This window comes from Anneissia japonica, unplaced genomic scaffold (assembly GCF_011630105.1).
Source record: "Anneissia japonica isolate Jap-2015-1 unplaced genomic scaffold, ASM1163010v1 scaffold287909_len199859_cov185, whole genome shotgun sequence".
In the NCBI taxonomy this organism is placed as follows: domain Eukaryota; kingdom Metazoa; phylum Echinodermata; class Crinoidea; order Comatulida; family Comatulidae; genus Anneissia; species Anneissia japonica.
This window is the reverse complement of record NW_022688465.1, coordinates 2,487-21,003: the sequence shown is the minus strand read 5'-3', so window position 1 is coordinate 21,003 and position 18,517 is coordinate 2,487. Positions and strand designations below refer to the sequence as shown.

Genomic DNA, 18,517 nt, shown 5'->3' with positions numbered 1-18,517 from the left:
ATAAAAATAAAGAAATTCAGAGGTAGATACAGGACTTGCGAAAAAGGGGAAAGGATGTGCCATAAAGGTTGAAATGAATGTTTTAAATATATTTCAGTATTGTTAACAAGTTACATGGGCGAAGAAATCATAACCAGTAATGAAACTTGCCTTTAAAAGGAAGATAATCGTACTGAATCAACCTAAATTTAAGATTACTTTACAAAGTACAAGGTGTTATTGTATAAATTTATTGTTCAAAATAAATGATATACACTATATTGATATACCCTACTACATCCTTCACAATAATGTTTAAAAGAAAAAAAAAAAAACAGAATTTGGAGACTTATTTGTTGATAAAACACTAATTTTCACCACTACCATGCTGTCTTTCTTTTTTTAAACTATATATTGTTTTTATAACCTAAAATGGTACTGTACTGCCAGTCTACATACATTTTGTATTTTCATTATTCTATATAAATGTGCTTCAGTAATAGTACCGTAGGTTCCAATATCATAAGTACTAAAATTATAAAAAATATACCATCTGTGATAAGCAACAAACATAAAACATTCAATATTTTAAGTGCTCATTTCATTAACTAAGTATTAATTATCTTGCTTCAATGTAAGAAGATGTAAAATTCCATAGCAGTTGGAATCAGCAGAAAAGTCGTACGCCTTCAGGAATTTATCTGGCATCTTGTATCGGGATAGTAGCTCCACTATGCACTGTCCACCTGGATACAAACAGAAAATATTAAACTATTAAAGTTCTCACTTCTTTTTTTCCCTTTGTGTTTGTGCTTTTCATATAACCTCGATCCCACCACATCCTCTTCTGATGACATTAGAACTGCTTTTTAGGTAGGCCATATTATAGAAGCATAAATTACCCCTTGTATTTGTATTGTAGTTATTGTTAATGTTTGGCTGATGAAGCAATAAAACTTTAATTGAATTAAATACATACAGTAGCGTGAATACTTTAATAACCATGAAACAGCGTTTAATTAACATCTCGACGAGATTTGATTGACAGATAAACTGACTAATCAGCGAGCGTCATTTAGTCATGCGATCAAAAACTATTTCTTGGACATTTTAATTCCTTAGACAGCTGGTATGCAAAACATACGCGAGCCTAGGCCTAGATGTCTATGCTTAGTTATAGATACCCAGATTTACACGAGCAGTGCGCATCAGTGACTTGGCCTTTGCCGACACCAAGGTTGACTGAATGTGGCTTTTCCCTCTTCCTTTGGGAGCGAAATACAGAGGCTTTTACAACAATTTCCCCGCCATGTTACATGAAATAGATTAACACTATGAATATATGATTCATTTGCATACCGCCTACCCTGAATTCTCTTTCATTAAGAAGGTTGATAGTAAAGAAAATCTTCGCCAACTCGGTAAGTCTAGCCGCCATTGTTTTTGTGACTTTGTGGGCGGGGCTTCGCGTCCTTGTCGACATGTCAATTACAGGTGTTGAATTAAGGCAGAGCCCACCTGGCCCCAGTGGTGGCACAGCACCCACCCCGTTTCTGTATATTACTATGCTTTGTCTAGACTATCAAATTTTATTTGACAAACACATTGTGACATGCTTAAATGATGATGAAATCACGTATAATGACCATATATAGGCACATCATAACCAAATACAGTATGGGCATACTGTCAAAAAAGAAAATTTCTCATAATTTGGACAGAGCTTTAAAGGTGATGTGACCTTACCAAAGAGTTCCTCAAAATCTTCTTTACTGAACATGTAAGGTCCTGAAAAAAAATGATTCAAATAAATAAGAATAAGATTTAAATAAGAATAAGATTAAACCATATCAAAAATAAAATATAGTAGAACCCCTTCTTTGAAAATCCCTATTAAGGGGACACCACTATTAAGAGGACACTTTTCTGTGAAACAAGGGGAAATATATCTTTTAACACTACAGCCCGTATTCAGGGGACACCCCTATTTAAGAGGACACTTTTTTGGTCCCAAGGATGTCACCCTTGGGTTCTAACTGTACTTAGATTTAGGAACACCCACTGCTTATTACAGGAAGATAAAAACTTGATTTTTTTTTTTAATTCTTTATAGCAGATTTTATTTTATCCATTGGTGTTTTTTTTCTGTATTTTGTGACACTAGCGATCACATTCTACAATTCACTTTAAAATACACGGTAAAAAACCTTCGTTATACTTACCAAATTCAACTTTAGTTTTGTCATATGAAAAGCTGTGTATGAAATACTTGCATTCTTTCGCCATTAAAGATATCATTATCTTGGCATAACTGAAAAAGAAATATTGAACCACTTAAATTAATAGAAGAAATATAGATGCTATTATATGGTATGTGTAGTATATTATTATGGTGTGCATATCTAAGAACATTGACATAGGGGACTTATAGGCCCAGGGGAAGTGAATGTTGAGTAGAGGGGCTCGAAGTGAGAGGGTGCTAGCTAGTATAAAGTAGTTTATAATAGGTGATTTTTAACTACTTAAGCGTCAATTATTTTTGCCAGAAAATTCTAGTAGGGACACAAGCTTTTTTGGAGATGTGTGCCCTCCCCGTGCTTTTCCTTTCATACAAATGAAAAAAAAGTTTAGAATTTTATAAATTAAATAAACCTTTTTTTTTAGCATTGTACAGTATATTGGTATTCTCACTATATGGATGAATGGCTTTTGAGAATTATGTAAACATTTCAATTACTCTGCTCTGTGAGCTGATAAACAATATAGTCAGCCCCTGTGGAATGATGTGAACTAAGTGCCTTGATCTCTACTGCTACTAAAGTAGTCAGGGACCACGCCCATATGCAATTCAGCAATGTGACGCTGTAATGGGTTATATCCTATAGTAAGACTATATAGCATTTATAAATTCAACTTGAAATATTGTACCATTTTTGTGGACACAAATTGAATGATGTGATTGATTGGTCACTAGAACAAAAGAGGTACTTGGCGTTAAGTTTTCTGAACAGTAGCTAGTTGTACAATGCCTCATGCTTGGCAGGAGTTGGAATGGACTTTTTGTTGTATGCAGTTGCTTCACAAGCAACAACCAATTATTGTTTTGTTTGTGTTGCTTGTCTGAAGCAATTGTTCTCAACAGCATTATTCTTTTCAAAATAATCCACAAGGTGATATATTGCAGACATTTTCCAAACATTACTCTTTAAAAAAGTGAGAGATGCAATCTAAATATAATTCATATATTCAATGGCAGATCCAGAATTTTGATGGGGATGCTAGTGGAAATTATCTATAAGGTAGATCCACACCAAATCCGAATTCGGTTCATATGGTTAACAAAACGAAAAAAGAAAATCAAATCGGTAGTATATTAGAATCGAATCTATATAGAAAATAGAGGCGCATACTAAGACGAGCATCAAAACATTCTACAAACCGAATTTAGATTCCGTGTGAATCTACCTTAAGCGAGTGGGAACTACGGAGAGTTGGAGTAGTCTGGAAACAAGTTTTAGCCATTTTAGGCTATTATTTACAGTATGAAAGCGGGCAGGACCTACAGTCTGTGGAGGCAGTGGCGGATCCAAGGGGGTTGGGACGAATCACCCTCTGTAAAGAAATGTAACAAAATACTACTGGGTCCCTCCAAGGGTTGGGGTAGTCTGGAAACTAGAGTCTTAGCCATTTTAGGCTATTATTTTATAAAGTATGATGGTTTCAAACATGATTAGATACTATGAGAAAATGGAAGAACAAGAATTGTTCACTTTACCTTTCCCTGTCTTTGTGGTTGATTGCTTCAATAGATCCACTGTCCCATATGCAATCAAATTTTCCTGTGATACCACTTAAAGAAAAAAATCAATACAAACTAAATTTCTTTAAAACAAAATGAAATAAATTCCATTTTTTTTTCTGTTTTAGAGGTTACTTACTCATGGAACTTGTACAGATCACACTGGTAAATACCAATCGTCCCATCAGCACTCTGTAAGTAAGCATGATGAAAGTCTTATAGCAGGAATGTTTATAGCAATAATAATTAAATATTCAATTTTATTGCATGCTTCAAATGCCATTAAGGGCCAATATCTACTTGAAATTACACTCGCATATTTACAGGTACTGAAATTTTTTTTTAAATAAATTACAGTATATATACTGTACACATAAGGTGGCAAGACATTTTTTTTATACCTTGTTTCTCGACCTTATTTTTGTGATAAATGCTTTAATTTTATGCAATTAAGGAAGTATATCTTAGTTTTGGGGATTTCAGTGAAGCGGAAGGCGTAACAATAATGAATTTATCAAAAATATTCTGAAATTTCCATTTTTTTGGTGGTGGAGGGTGAGCTAACTGGCCAAAAGTTTAATTTCATTATTATTTCAAAATCATCATATTTGGCATTCGGAGGATTTGCTAAACAAGGTATAAAACTAGACCTGTGCCAATTAAGGCTGTTATATCGTTTGTTAATATAAATTATGTGTAATACTGTACATAAGCAGATCTAGAAAAACAAATTAAGTAGGTAGGGGCTATATTGTATATGACTTTGAATAGCTTATGTTTTTAAAAAAATTGTAATTATCGTATTTCGCGATTGAACGGTGTAAAGTCTCACCTAAACAGTGTCACCATTAAGAAATAATTTCCACATTGAATTCGCATCTTTTAAATTATATTGTAATACCTTGTAGAGCACTGCATCCTGAATGCCATCAACCTGTTCTTTGTTAAACTCAATATTATTTGCTTTGAAGAATTTGATGATAGCCACCTCCGAGCACTCCAAACCAATGACTTGATGTCCTTTGTCAGCCAACCTATAATGAAATATTAATATTGTTAACCACACCTCTGCTAGAGCTGATTTTCCTATGCACAATGCCATAGCCAAGATTTTCAAACACTGTGGGACAATATAAGAGTGGACTCTTTACACATACATTTTCTAATAATGTGGACTCATTTTCTTAAAAGTTGAAACATTTTTACACAAACATCTGGACTCATAAGATGATAATGATGTAAATCACAGGTGGGCAAAGTATGTGGGTAAAGTGCAGGCTGCAAGTGACCCAACAGCGATTTTTTTTTGCAGCTTTTGAAAATGAATTAAAAACCCTAAAACCACCAAACGCCATGGGCTAGAAAACACCTTTTTTTTACGGCCCAACACCGATCATCTGTAAAAAGTAATATTAAAAATGAGAAAAAAGTGGTGTAAAAGCAATGCTTGGAGATTTTTTGAAGCACACTGGAAAACATCAAATTGTGGGTGCGGCCCTCTGTGTTAAATCAAAAAATCACCTTGGCCGATTTTTATGATCACCCCTGATAATAAATATATGTTGTAGATGATGATGATGTAGATGATGATAATGATGGTGATGATGATGATGGTGATGATCAACAATACCACTTACCATTTCATATCGATGGCTGTACCACAAAGAGGAACAAATATTTTGCATTTTTTACCAGCTGTAAATGTATCAATGTTTTCAACCAGAGCTCTTTATCAGAAAACAAAAAACTTAATACATTATATTCTCATCTACAATTAGTAACATTCCCGGTGAGGGGTCCAAGGTCACTGATGGGAGTTCAAGCTCTTAGTATCCCTAGGGGTTCATACTCAGATTCACCATTTCTTGGAGAAAATTTTAATAGGCACTACAGATGCCCAAAAATGGCACACTCCTAAAAATCAGCAAAGGTTGAAATCATGATTATCCTGACTCAATCCCTTCATATGTTTATGAGCAACCCAATGTTATAAAATTTTTGAGAAGTTCTTTTGTTGTTGTTGTTGTTATGGTTAAAGTTTTTAATTAATATATTGTTGAAAACAGTGGCATTTTGAAACATCATAAAAAAAGTACAAAACTGAGCCTTTTTGAGATTTTGTGTTGGAAAGCTTTGCGAGCACAACATTTTTTTTAATATAATGAATTTATTCATACGGATGAGGTTCCGATATGAATGTGCTGTCGTGACCAGAACTCCACGATGTATTCCAGTCGTTTACCGTCATTACATATTCCTCATCACTAGCCATTTTCCTGCAAACAGAAATAGAAAAATGGTTTGTTTTACCAGCTACATTTATGTAGTATAGAGCACTTTATGCTCTGTCCACCATCAAATTTTATGTGACACATATGTTGTCCATATAACAGTGGTACATGGCATCAAAACCACCATGGATCACCATGCAGATACATGATGAGTTGAAAGTTTCACTAGTAAGGTAGCAGTTTACAAATGAAATCTCATTTATAACTATTTGAGGTGGAACAACAAGTTGCTGGTACCGGGTTACCGCGTAGCACAAACACGATTGGACCCTTAGGGGTGAAGAAAGTCATTGATTGAGTTTCTACTACACAAATCAAGCGCCCTGAGCATCTTCAATGTTAGATGGATGTGGCGCTATATAAAACTATTACTATTATTATATTGTAGTGTACGCTTAATTATGTACAGTACTAGCCTATATTTCTTTCAAGAAAGTTAAAAACGTTTTCAATTTTTGTTTGTGACCTTGAACGTTTCATTTTACAACACACAGAAACCATAGTTAGAGTGGGGTTGGGAGGGGGTGGGGTGCCTGGTGGTGAAAACTATGCATGGCGTTCCTTTCATCCAGGATGCATATTTGATACCTCCTTCCTCTCATAAAAGTGTCCATACTATTACATTGCAAACGATAGGCCTAGTTCGAGGCCAAAACCATGCTTGCGTTGAGGGCCTTTCTCGGTCGATCGAGACAGGTCTGGCCCTACTCCCACCCTACCTTACCCCATCCAATGGACGTAATTTTCAGATGCCTAATGAATATTTTCTCCTTCTTGGAGCTCTATGTAGGCTAATAGTGAACATGCACAAAGCAATTGAATAGAATAGGCCTAGAGACACGTGTTTATGACTTACGGACCCCGATATTTTTAGTGTACTATTTTTCCAGGCCTCTGTTTTTAATATGTAAATCATGTTGAGGGCGCTTTCCATGTGTTCACATCACGCATGTTTTTCCGGCGCCGGATGTTTGGAGTCAACGTGCGTTTTGAAACTAAAGTTTAAAGTTTGAAAAATACTTTTAAATAATATGCTAAGGTTGGTTTTTGTGAATAATTTTACAGGTTTTTTAAATAATAAACGTATTTGTTAAAATGAATCAATGACTAGCTAGTTATAGGCTAGATTAGATTATTAGAAGCTAGCCCCTAGGCCGGTTCATTTTTCCAACTGACCGTTTGCACATACAGTAAAGAGTTGTATCCGTATTATACACGGACTTGCAGGATTGGCTATCGCCTGGTGTTGATTTAAAGAGGGAAAATGAATCCTATGCCTGACCTTCTGTAATGAGACGTTTATCTCTCACATGTGTAGCTGAATATTCGGCTACTTTTTTGCAACAATCCTTGACAGCTTTATCTGGCCTAACTTTTATTCTTTTTTTTAACCTGGACTACAGTCACTGGATGATGACAATTAATGTTGTTTTGCAAATGATGAGTTTCTATCAAGTTGCCCTGGACCCTTGCATCACCCAGCTTTGTCACCCCACGCTTTAAGAAGAAACAGACTTTGGCTTTGGTCTCACTGCATAATGTTGTCTCAAAATCACGTAATGAAATTACCGAAGAAGCTAACAATAAAATAAAGCATACATTACAAACTCCTAATAAATCGCAGATGTGTATTAATAATAATAATAATTCCATACTTCTATAGTGAATTCCGCCAAAAAGCCTCAATGCGCTTTACAAAAAGAAAAGAGAATTTTATGAATTTCTCCTTATTATAGTGGATAGACTAGATTTGTAAAATGCCAGCAAAGAAAAGAACAAACGTGGAAGATATTAATGAAGATGTCGTCAAAACCAAGCAAACAAAACTTAAAACAGGTAGTGATTTCAAAACTTATTAATTAAATAATAATTATTTATTATTTAATTAATTAACTTATCCCCCAGTTAATAATTATTTAATTAATTACTACTGCTTTTTTTCTAATGTGTTTAGTGTTTAAAATCTGTCTTTACAAATACTAATCAAATCAGGTATGGTATATGAGCCTTTTTAATTTGAAATTGTCGTACAACCTTTAATCACTCAATACTACACAAGTTCCACAAGGAAAAATGTTATTATTGATTTTTGCCAAAAGTATTCGAAGACAGTCACACAAGGCTTTCGTAATTATTTTAATTGACTATCGACTATTCATTCATTGATCATTTTATTTCAGAATTTCATATCCTTAATATAAAGCAATAAACAATAATAAATATAAATGGAGTCACTATTACTGTACAAAGAAATTTACACTCAGTCTTAATCTTAAATTATTAAAAGAGGTGCAGTTAATACAGAGCAAGGTTCCACAACTGATACATTCTTGACAAATTAGCGTGTACCAATATATTGCTAAAATCAGCAAATTTAAGCTTAAGTCAAGACATTTCTGATAAGACAGCCCACCTCCTCTGTACCTTTGAATTTGTGTCCCAGTGTTTCCTCCTTGCCTGAGAAAGGTACAGAATATGCTGGGGCAAATGCAGGGGGGTGCAGATGGTTTGATCCCACCCCTCTACATTATATTTAGAAAAATAGTTGTATTGTATTCTGATATGAATTACAGGTAAGATTTTTAAGGTATAAAAGTGCAATTTCTGGGCATCAACATTTTCGCACCTCAGGTGCTGTGGACTCTCTAGCATACCACTAAATCCTGTATCTGCCACCGTTATGAGTAACTCAAATAAAGTTAAAGGTTGGCTTACAATTACTTTTTGGGGGTGGGTGGGGAATTGGCTTTGAATTTGGCATGCAGTGTTGAAAATTTGCCTTTTGATTGACCGTTCCGTGTGAAGTTTACAGAATAAAGTTTCTTCATACTGTAAACAGCAAATTCCTGAGTGTAAGCCCTCCCCAGTATCGCTCAAATTTCTTGATGAAGTTGTTGGGCACATACAGCTGCGGAACTACTGTACAGTGCTACAATTATTTCGTCTTTGAATTTTTTTTTATGTACTTTACTCAAATAAAGTTAACAGTTGTTTATTCAAAAAAAAAAACCCTTTGTTTTTCTTAAGTGAGCCACCAGTCACACCGCAACCAGCCAGGTGTGGTGTTGACGGTAGGTCAGGGGGATGTAGGCCAGCTGGGCCTAGGAGAAGATATCAGTGAAAGGAAGAAGCCAGGCCTTGTAGTATTTCCAGCTGAAGCCCAGGGTAAAGTTATACAAGTGGTTGCCGGTGGAATGCACACAGTTTGTCTTACAGCAGACGGAAAGGTAAGGGATGTGTAATAAATTTGAGTATTCCTGTAGCAGTTGGCATATCAGAAACAGTTTGATCTTTTTTCCACACAATCCCTCTCTGTGTTTTTTCCTTGTGTTTTTGAGCAAGGCACATTGTGTCTCTTCACCCAAAAGTATAAATGGGTAGTTAGTGGGGTTGCTGGTTCCTGAGTACAGCAACAACACTTAAGCATTTGGACCCAACGGCATCACAAAACCATGTGATTCCGTCTTTATACTTAGCAACTACAGTAGCTACAGTATCAAATGGTAGCTAGAAACAATTCTCGCATCTTTAACTAATATTTTAACTAACTTTAACTAAAAACTTAGTCAAACATAATTATAATTGATGAATAATTTGTATTTTTTTTTTTTTTTTCAATTTAGGTTTATACATTTGGTTGTAATGATGATGGTGCTCTTGGACGTGACACATCAGTGGAGGGGTCCGAGTTTGAGGTTCAAGCGGTGAATAATCTTAATGAACGAATCATCCAAGTTAGTGCTGGTGATTCACACACTGCAGCACTAACAGAAGATGGACGAGTTTTTGCCTGGGGAGCATTTAGGGTATGTGAAGGATTTAACTATCAGTTTAAAGTCAGACTGTTGAGGAAAACAAGTCTTTGATTTGATACCATCTATAATCCCCCAGTTTTTAAATATCCAAAAATCTGTATCTTGTTGTTTGTTTCTATTTTTTATTTGTACAGTAGCTGTTATATTTTTGAATCTCATTTGTTTTGTTATTACTGTGTATTGTGGCATTCGTACAACCATCGGCCGATGAATCAAACTCCACTCCCTATGAGCTCAGATGATGCCACACCTTCTGCTGTTTGTCAGTGGCAGCCTGAACGAATAATCAATAAAGACAATCCATGTCGGTCATAGTGTTCTACATGGAATCATGACGACTGTCGAGCTTTGTGAGTGCCCGGCTCTTGAAAAATTAATTTGTGTTTTAGAACATAATTAAAAAAAATTTACCTCAGGAGTCTGCCTTTAATGATGATTCCTTAGTCTCTCCATCTGGAAACACTTCATCCTTTAGAGCAACTACTTATAGAAATAATCTGGTTTTTTTTCGAGCAGAGAAGTCAAATGCAAATGCTGCAACTCTGTTATATTTTACTGAGCTCTTTTTTATACCACAAAAATCACTGAACTTTTTATTTACAATATATTGTGTTCACAATTATGCTGATCATAATTGTACAAAATCTTGCTGCCTAAAAAACTATTGCAAATGTGGATCCAAGTGTGAACAGGAGTACAATTTCACCAAAATAAAACTACCTTTAATGTCTGTACACACATTGAAATATTCTTTAGCAAAAAACTGTATGTGCCTATACAGTATATAGTCATTATGTGATGTCATGACCATATTTAGGCATGTCACCTTTTTTTGTCAATATGTGACGTATTGACCATATAGGCATGTAACATTTTTTTGTCAAATAAAATTTGATAGTCTGTAAAGGCTTAAGTCTTGGTGAAAATTATTTTAATGTGAACATGGCTTGAGAATATTAATTAATAACTTTGGATTTCTTATTGGCAGGATGGAATGGGTATAATTGGATTAACATTAAAAGGAGTAATGAAAGAAGTGTACCAACTACCAATTGACCACACCATTGTCCAAATAGCCTCTGGGAATGACCACCTTTGCTTACTGTCTGACCAGGGTTTGCTATTCAGTATGGGAAGCGCAGATCAGGGTCAGTTAGGAAGGGTTGCAGAATGTTTCTCCTTGAGAGGTGGTCGAAAAGGATTAGGTAAGAAAGCGGTTTAGCAAAGCGGGAACTACTTAGTTTTCCAACCTCGAGGTCGGGCTATCAATTCCTTGCTGTGCATTTCGCTTGTGTTCTTGAGCAAGACACTTTATCTGCATTGCTTCTCTTCTCCCAGGAGTCTTAATGGGTACCTGGTGGCGTTGCCTGCTCCTGCGCTGATTACCAGCAGCAACACTTAAAGCATGTGGACCAAATGACCAGGGGAAAGAATTGCGCTTTATAACCACAAGGAAAAGGCGCATTATAAAGGCCCGTACCAGTACCAGAAATATAATTTTTGAGTATATACTGTACGTGCTTGCTTGAAACTTTGATACACTGTCTAAAAAAAACAATAGTTCTTTTCAAAACTATATATTTGGTGTACTGTACTGCAAGCATTTATTATTGTTACTTTCCCATGCAAGCCTTCCAACTGGTGGTCGTAAATGATGTACTGATAAAACGTTACCTTTATTTTAAAAATATCAAATATGCGAAGAAAAATCGTTCTGTGGCAGCCAAAGCTAAATTTTGAAAAGTACACTATAGAACTACAACACAATTAAGCAAGAAAAAAAAACATTTACAGTTACAGAAAGAAAAACATTAAAACAACTAAATTCTAAAGTGTCAACATACACATGTAAGTTTCGTGACTGCACTACCCAATTTTACCCATTTTAATGGCATATCTAATGTTAATGGCATACCATTGCCCCTTTTCTTCTGATAAAATTTACTGTATTTGTATAACTTTTTAATTAATTTTCATTTCCTAAATTGTATACTGTATAGTAGGCCAATTTTCATTTTTGTAACTGTAAATTGTAAGTAGATAAGTATTTGTATATAAATATTTAATAAAGAATTGTTGGTCAATTGTACAGTACATTTTAAATTGATAATCAATATTTTTTGTGTATTTATGTAATCATATTTTTATAGGATTAATATTGATCCTAAAATATTGTATGATTTTTACTTCTCTGTGCTTTTTGTTTAATATATTTTATTGAGCTCTATCAACAACAAAAAATTTCCAAATGGACAATAAAGATTTCTGTATTCTGTAAACAATATCACTCATTCGTTACATTCAATGCTCCATTATTATTTTCTTTTCGATTTTGAGCTGCCCTACACTAGCTTTGCATTTTAAGTTTTGCTCTTTTTAATATTAAACATGTGTGGCAAAGACAAGCCAAACCAGTCATTCCTCACAAAAATTGATTTTTAGTTATTAATACAGAGTTAAACAGTAAAATGAGAGTTATTAAATCCAACGTTTTGTTATAAAGTTACAGGAATGTAAACATACAGCTGTTTATAGAACAATATTTGAAAAATCTGCCGTCAGGCAGAAACCATCACCTCGTTAAAAATTGTTGTTTTAACATGGAAAATTGGAAAAATAACAACATAGCATGATGTATAGATATAGAAAGGTTAGTTTAGGTCAATAAAATAGAATTCAAATTATCTGTACTTGTTCAATCTTTTGCAGGTTTAGTCTTAAGTCCAACACAGATCCATTTTAAGCGTATTCGAGGTTCTGGCGCTCCAACTTTTACCAATGTATGGTGCTCATCATACTGCACGTTCGCAAGTACCAGCGAAGGACACATCTATGGGTGGGGGTTAAATAATTACCACCATCTTGGAATGGAAGACACCCGGACATGGTTTGTGCCTCAGAAAATCAAAAGTTTCAGTAGTCTTCAAATTAGTGAAATTGTAGGTGGTCAGCATCACTCATTACTACTTGATAATAAAGGTAAAATTATTATGATGATTATTATTTAATAATAATAATAATATGTTATATTTATATAGTACTTAATGCCAACAAGGCATCTAAGTGCTTCACATTACTACTTTCCTGTCATTGGATTATTTAAATAAAAACGTCTTGTAAATGTAACAGAAATTTGTGTATTTACCTATAAAAAATAAATTTCTTAAATCAATTTATAAATAATTTTCAAATCAATTTACCTAATTAATTTTTTCAATTTATTTTTGTTATCGTACAGGTAGAGTTTACTCCCTCGGTAGGATTGACTACGGTCGACTAGGTCTTGGAGAAAATGTTGAAGAATCCCATAAACCACAGATTGTTGAAACAATTAAAAAGAAGAAAGTAACAAGCATAGACTGTGGTGCTAGTATGAGTATAGCAGCCACCAAAGAAGGTAAGAAAGGCCTGCTTTTAAGCATTTTAGTATTAAAAAGGAAGAGAGTCTGTAAATACGTCGCTCCCCTTTTTACGATAGAAGCTGCCATTGTTGTCATAGAAGTGCACTCACTGCAACTGTATGATAAAAGGAAAAGTAAATCTACCACCCTCTACAAAAGTATTGCATCAGTGGAAAACAGATAAACATAGTAGTATAGTACTAGTATAGGCATTTATAATGCGCCTCTTCCTTGGGGTTATAAAGCGCAGTTCCATTGGGTCCACATGCTAAGTTTTGCTGCTAGTAATCAGCGCAGGAGCAGACAACCCCACCAGGTACCCATTTATACTCCTGATTGGAGAGAAGCAAATCAGATAAAGTGCCTTTGCTCAAGGACACAAGCGAAATTCATGGCAATGGATTGAAACCCCGACCTCGAGGTTGGGAAACCAAACCATTCACACTGTGCCATACCGCTTCATACGTTAATTTAAAAAGCATATAGACAAAAGCAGGCGTACTTTTGTATAAGAGTGTTATATTCAATTTTTTGTCAAATGTCAAATAATACTCTAAAAAGAAACTTGCCACTAAAGACATATACATTTCTTGTTGGTTTTTATCCTTATGAAAATAGCTTTACAAAATGTACCTCAAAAAAACTTTAACGTATGTTGTGAAATATATAAACTTTTATTGATGTGGTTTTAAAAGAAGAATGATGAGCGTTATATGAATTTAATCATCAGGTGAGGTGTACTCCTGGGGGATGGGCAGTAGCCTTCAACTAGGAACTGGAGAGGAAGACGATGAGCTTGTACCAGTACTTATCAAATCCAAACAGCTTGAGAACCGAAAAGCCATCATGGTCGCCGCAGGAGGGCAGCATACGGTTATACTTGCCACCGACAAATGATCAGAACACTGAAAATGTAAGACAAAAAATCTATGCAAAAAGTACCAGACGTGCTCTCAATTTCTTGACATTAATCGGTGCATTAATTATTGTAATGACCTGACCTGTTGTATATTACCTGTTATATTGTGACCAGTTTTATCAGTAAAATTCCATCCCTTATGACTCAATATAGAGTTTTAGTAGGAATACTAAGAATTTCTGCTAAATTTCCCTTCTAAATAAAAATGAAGACAAAGTTAACAGCACTTTTTACTAGAACAACATAGGTTTTCCATGCAGTCCTGTGATTTTGTTCACACAATCAACAACTCCATAGAATTGTCACCTGAAGAACTTCACTGTGTAAATGGAAGCTTATGATTGTTTTTAATGCGCTCTCAATTTTCTTATATTTAGTCTATACCTTTGTCCACACTAAAAATTTACATGTGGCACATTTTGTGTGAATTTGCCCATATATGGGTATACTGATGTCATATCACACCCAAGTTTTGGCAGATAACATATGTTTGTCAATAAATAAAATAAACAGCTGGCCACATCTTTATAAGTGGCTGATGGTAATAAATAGGCCCATATGCCCATGTATGGACACATCACACACATTTGTAATATAAAAGTTGATTATGAGGACAGGGAGCCTAGCAACTTGTATTGGAAAGTAAATTACACATGCATGAGGCTACAAATAAATATAAAGCTGATGATTATAGACATAAAAAGCATGAGATAAAGATGATGTTGATTGGAATGTATATATCACAATTTGTAATGTACCTATATTTTTTACTCATTTTTTGTATTTTCATTAGAAATCTAAAAATTAAATTCAAGATAAATGTTACCTTCTATAATAAGTAATAATGTCATTTTATTAACATTCATGTTGTAATTCATTCATTATTTATGAATTTTTATAATGAGTTTTTCTGATGGTAGTTGATTATTTGTGGCAATTTAATCTCATTGTAAAATTATTAAAATCAAAACATCTAATTTCCCAGATATTTAAACATTTTAAGTTGAGTCAAACTCAATTCAAACAATTAACCCACCGCAACTGATGAGTTCATATTTTTATCAACCACTGATTATTCAAATGTCATTTATTTTGTTGTTATCTTGTTTGTCATGTGTGGCCCTTAACATCTATTAATAATGATGATTATGTTGTTTGTAAATTAAAGCTTTTCAATAAATACTCCAGTGGATGAAAACGATTTGTTCCTCTTTGATAGACTGTATACATTTGGTAAAAAAATATTTCTGCACATGTCTAAAATCTCATTCTGTATCTGCTCGGGTATAAGCCTACCTTGGGAATATTTCCAATTTATGTTGACAGCCTCTCCTCTGGCAAAAGCCCATGGTACAGTATGTTTTTCCTTTCAAATATTCTCTGATAAAAACATCAAATATAGGCTTTGAATTAGGCATACAGTGCCAAAAAATTGTTATGGCGTAAGCCCATCCGCACTCATTTGTAATTTGGTATTGGCCCTTGGTTTCCAGTATTTGATACCAAACCAGTTATATGCCTCACTTAGTTTGACAGTTAAATGCACAATTAGGCTATAATATCTATAGATTATACCATCGGTCGTTCTAGAGTCCTTGGACAATTACAGAAACGTTCCCAAACTACAAATACCAATCATAAAACTACTGTAGTATTATTCAATCCTAATACTACATTACACTAGTCCGAGGTTAATTAATTATGTGTTAAAAATGATGTTAAATTGCTCGCAATACATCCCTTAATCTGATGATAGGCCTCTCTCTATTTTTATACTTTTATATATTGGTATATTTTGTGTCTTAATGTTTTTGTATGTCAACTCATTTAGCCTTGCGTGCTCCCAGTTTTGGGACACTGTTCTGGGCTCTTTCTTTGTTTCCTGTATTGTTTTTATGCAATAAAGTGATTTTATATATATTAGGACACGTTTTTTTTCTCAAGGTATTGCATAATATGCAATGAATAATCGTAAGTCACATTAGAATAACTTTGATAAGGAGATACACCTGCACTGGTGATTTTTTTTTACGTTTATGTAGAATAGGCTATGCATTTTCTTATTTGCTCCAACGTAAGTCCAAAATCACAGTGAAAGATCATTCCTCAACCAGACGCCTGCCGTTGCTTGTTGAAGTCAGCCTAAGGTGTAGGTTGACTCGCGTTGTGGCAGATTTGGACTTGATGTCATGAATCGATTCACCACACAGCGTTGGTGTGGTTTAACAGGGCCGCAGGAGGGCGCCACGTGTAAGCTTTAGCATGACCCAAAAAAATGGCTGGAAAGCCATGTTTGACTATTGAAACTATGTTTACATGATTTCTATGTACCCAGGCTAGTGTCCGTAAGACTTGTTAGATCGAAGTATTAAGAAGCTTTGTTTATTTGAGAAATGTATGCGAGTTATCTAAGCTCTCTTGTGTCTGGGGTTTTTTGGTGTTAAATATTTTCCTGGTCATTTTTTGAGAAAATATTCCATTATAGCTAATAGAAATACTGTACATTTATTCAGAATAATATGAAACCAAATTCATCTCCTGCACATTCTAACTCTAACACAGTTTTCAGATTTTCCTGAATTGCAAAATTTTACCCAAACCGCTTTGGGACTTTAGCTCATTTGCCAGTATGGAATGAATTAAAACTTGTTATGACCTTGAAAATGAGAAAATTATAAAAAAAAATATGTTTTGGCCTAAAAACGGTGTTTTATGGTAGTCTTTGGAGAAACCTTTCCATTACAGCTAATAGAAACACAGTATTCTGAGTATTATGAGACCAAAGTCAACTCTGCTGCACACATACAAACAGACTGAGTTCCGATTTTTGCAAAATTTTACCAAAACCGTCTTTTTGAAAGTTACAGTAAATCAATTATTTTTGGGGGCGGGGGGTGGGAAATGTTTTATTATAGCGAATATAAATATGAGCCTTTCGAATAGTTTCGTACCAAAATGAACTCTGACTAATAGTAACTGAAATACAGTGTTGGTCTTTTTTCCCCAAAAATGCATGCTTTTGCATATAAGTGGCCCTTAGATGAAAGAATTTCGCTTGGGATCCACCTGATTCATAAATCAGTAAGGTCCAAATGCCCTAAATCAACTGATCCCAACTTCTAAAAAAAATTCCCATTGCGTATCTTTTTAGGGATTTGGAACCTTACTGTATATGCACCTTTATGTATAATCTCATTGTTTGCACTTTGTTAAAAGCCAATGTCATATTGCACCACTGAATATTGTACTGTATTCTGTTGTCGATAAATTTAATTACTGTCTGGTATCCTTCTATCCTTGAACGCACAACACTCCCAATCTTATATGCATGGTGCAACTTTAGCGAAGTCATCCAAGAAGAAAACCACTCTCTTGTTATCTTTTCTCCCACATCCTACCACCACTCACCTTCAGTGTTCTCTCCGTTTTTCACGACTCAGTGCATTCCTGCCTATTCCAACTAATACGTGTGCAGGTACGTGGGGCAATACGTGTGTTTGCACGACACGCGTATATTCGCGACCCTGTTCTGATTGGCCAGTTACGGAGCCCCTAAAGGGACATGGTTAAAAAAATGAATATTAATAAATATCATCAAGTGTTATTTAGCTTATAAATTCTATCAACAAGTGTGTTGACTAATAGAGCAGGAGCCCAGGGGTGTCAGCATAGCTGGAAAGTTAACCAATTTTTGTGTATATAGTAATGTTCTATGTGCCTGTCTATGTAGGAGAATGGGCATCTGCCGGTCCCATTGTGGTGGGTGTGGTCAGGAGGGGCATAAAAAGGACCCCAAAAATTGAGCTAGATCAACTTATGAATTAACTCAATGAAACCTATCAGAATATATTCGGCATAGTTCAAGATATCACGAATGCACAATGCCAGACATTACCAATGGTGGGGGGTGGGTGCCAGACGCAAAAAACCGGTACCCCAAAATTAAGCTAGATCAGCTTGTGAGTTAACCCGATGAAACCTACTGGAAAATTTTGGGCATAGTACCAGGTATCAGGAATGGTCACCGCCAGACATTTTTAATGGTGGGGTATACCTGCCAGACACCCCCAAATACCCCGCCCAAAAAATTGACCTAGATCAGCTTGTGAGTTAACTCGATAAAACCTACTAGAAAATGTTCAGCATAGTACCAGGTATCAGAAATGGCCACTGCAAGACATTTTTAATGGTAGGGTGTACCTGCCAGACACCCCCTTATAGCCCGCCCCCGAAAATTGACCTAGATCAGCTTGTGAGTTAACCCGATAAAACCTACTGGAAAATGTTCGGCATAGTACCAGGTATCATGAGTG

General features: G+C 35.0%; 2 protein-coding genes across 4 annotated transcripts; one reads left to right on the top strand and one right to left on the bottom strand.

Annotated features, from left to right (window-relative positions):
• Positions 1-444: 444 nt before the first annotated feature.
• LOC117121713 (probable thiopurine S-methyltransferase) lies at positions 445-7,018 on the bottom strand. Of its 3 annotated transcripts, none has more exons than XM_033267001.1 (9): positions 6,930-7,018; positions 5,956-6,054; positions 5,416-5,505; positions 4,680-4,812; positions 3,918-3,970; positions 3,755-3,829; positions 2,202-2,290; positions 1,726-1,767; positions 445-725 (listed from the first exon to the last, which is right to left on the bottom strand). In XM_033267001.1, exons 1-9 carry the CDS (start codon positions 7,001-7,003, stop codon positions 595-597), a joined length of 786 nt encoding a protein of 261 aa, XP_033122892.1. In that variant the 5' UTR covers positions 7,004-7,018; the 3' UTR covers positions 445-594. The 3 variants fall into 3 exon arrangements, with proteins under 3 accessions (XP_033122892.1, XP_033122906.1, XP_033122899.1); XM_033267015.1 differs by having other exon boundaries at positions 6,926-6,972; XM_033267008.1 differs by lacking the exon at positions 6,930-7,018 and adding an exon at positions 6,794-6,818.
• LOC117121702 (regulator of chromosome condensation-like) lies at positions 6,986-15,405 on the top strand. The gene is made up of 8 exons (XM_033266991.1): positions 6,986-7,108; positions 7,806-7,905; positions 9,097-9,296; positions 9,693-9,875; positions 10,873-11,089; positions 12,594-12,863; positions 13,123-13,281; positions 14,016-15,405. The coding sequence occupies exons 2-8, from the start codon at positions 7,827-7,829 to the stop codon at positions 14,180-14,182; spliced, it is 1,275 nt and encodes a 424-aa protein (XP_033122882.1). The 5' UTR covers positions 6,986-7,108; positions 7,806-7,826; the 3' UTR covers positions 14,183-15,405.
• The last annotated feature ends 3,112 nt before the right edge of the window (positions 15,406-18,517 follow it).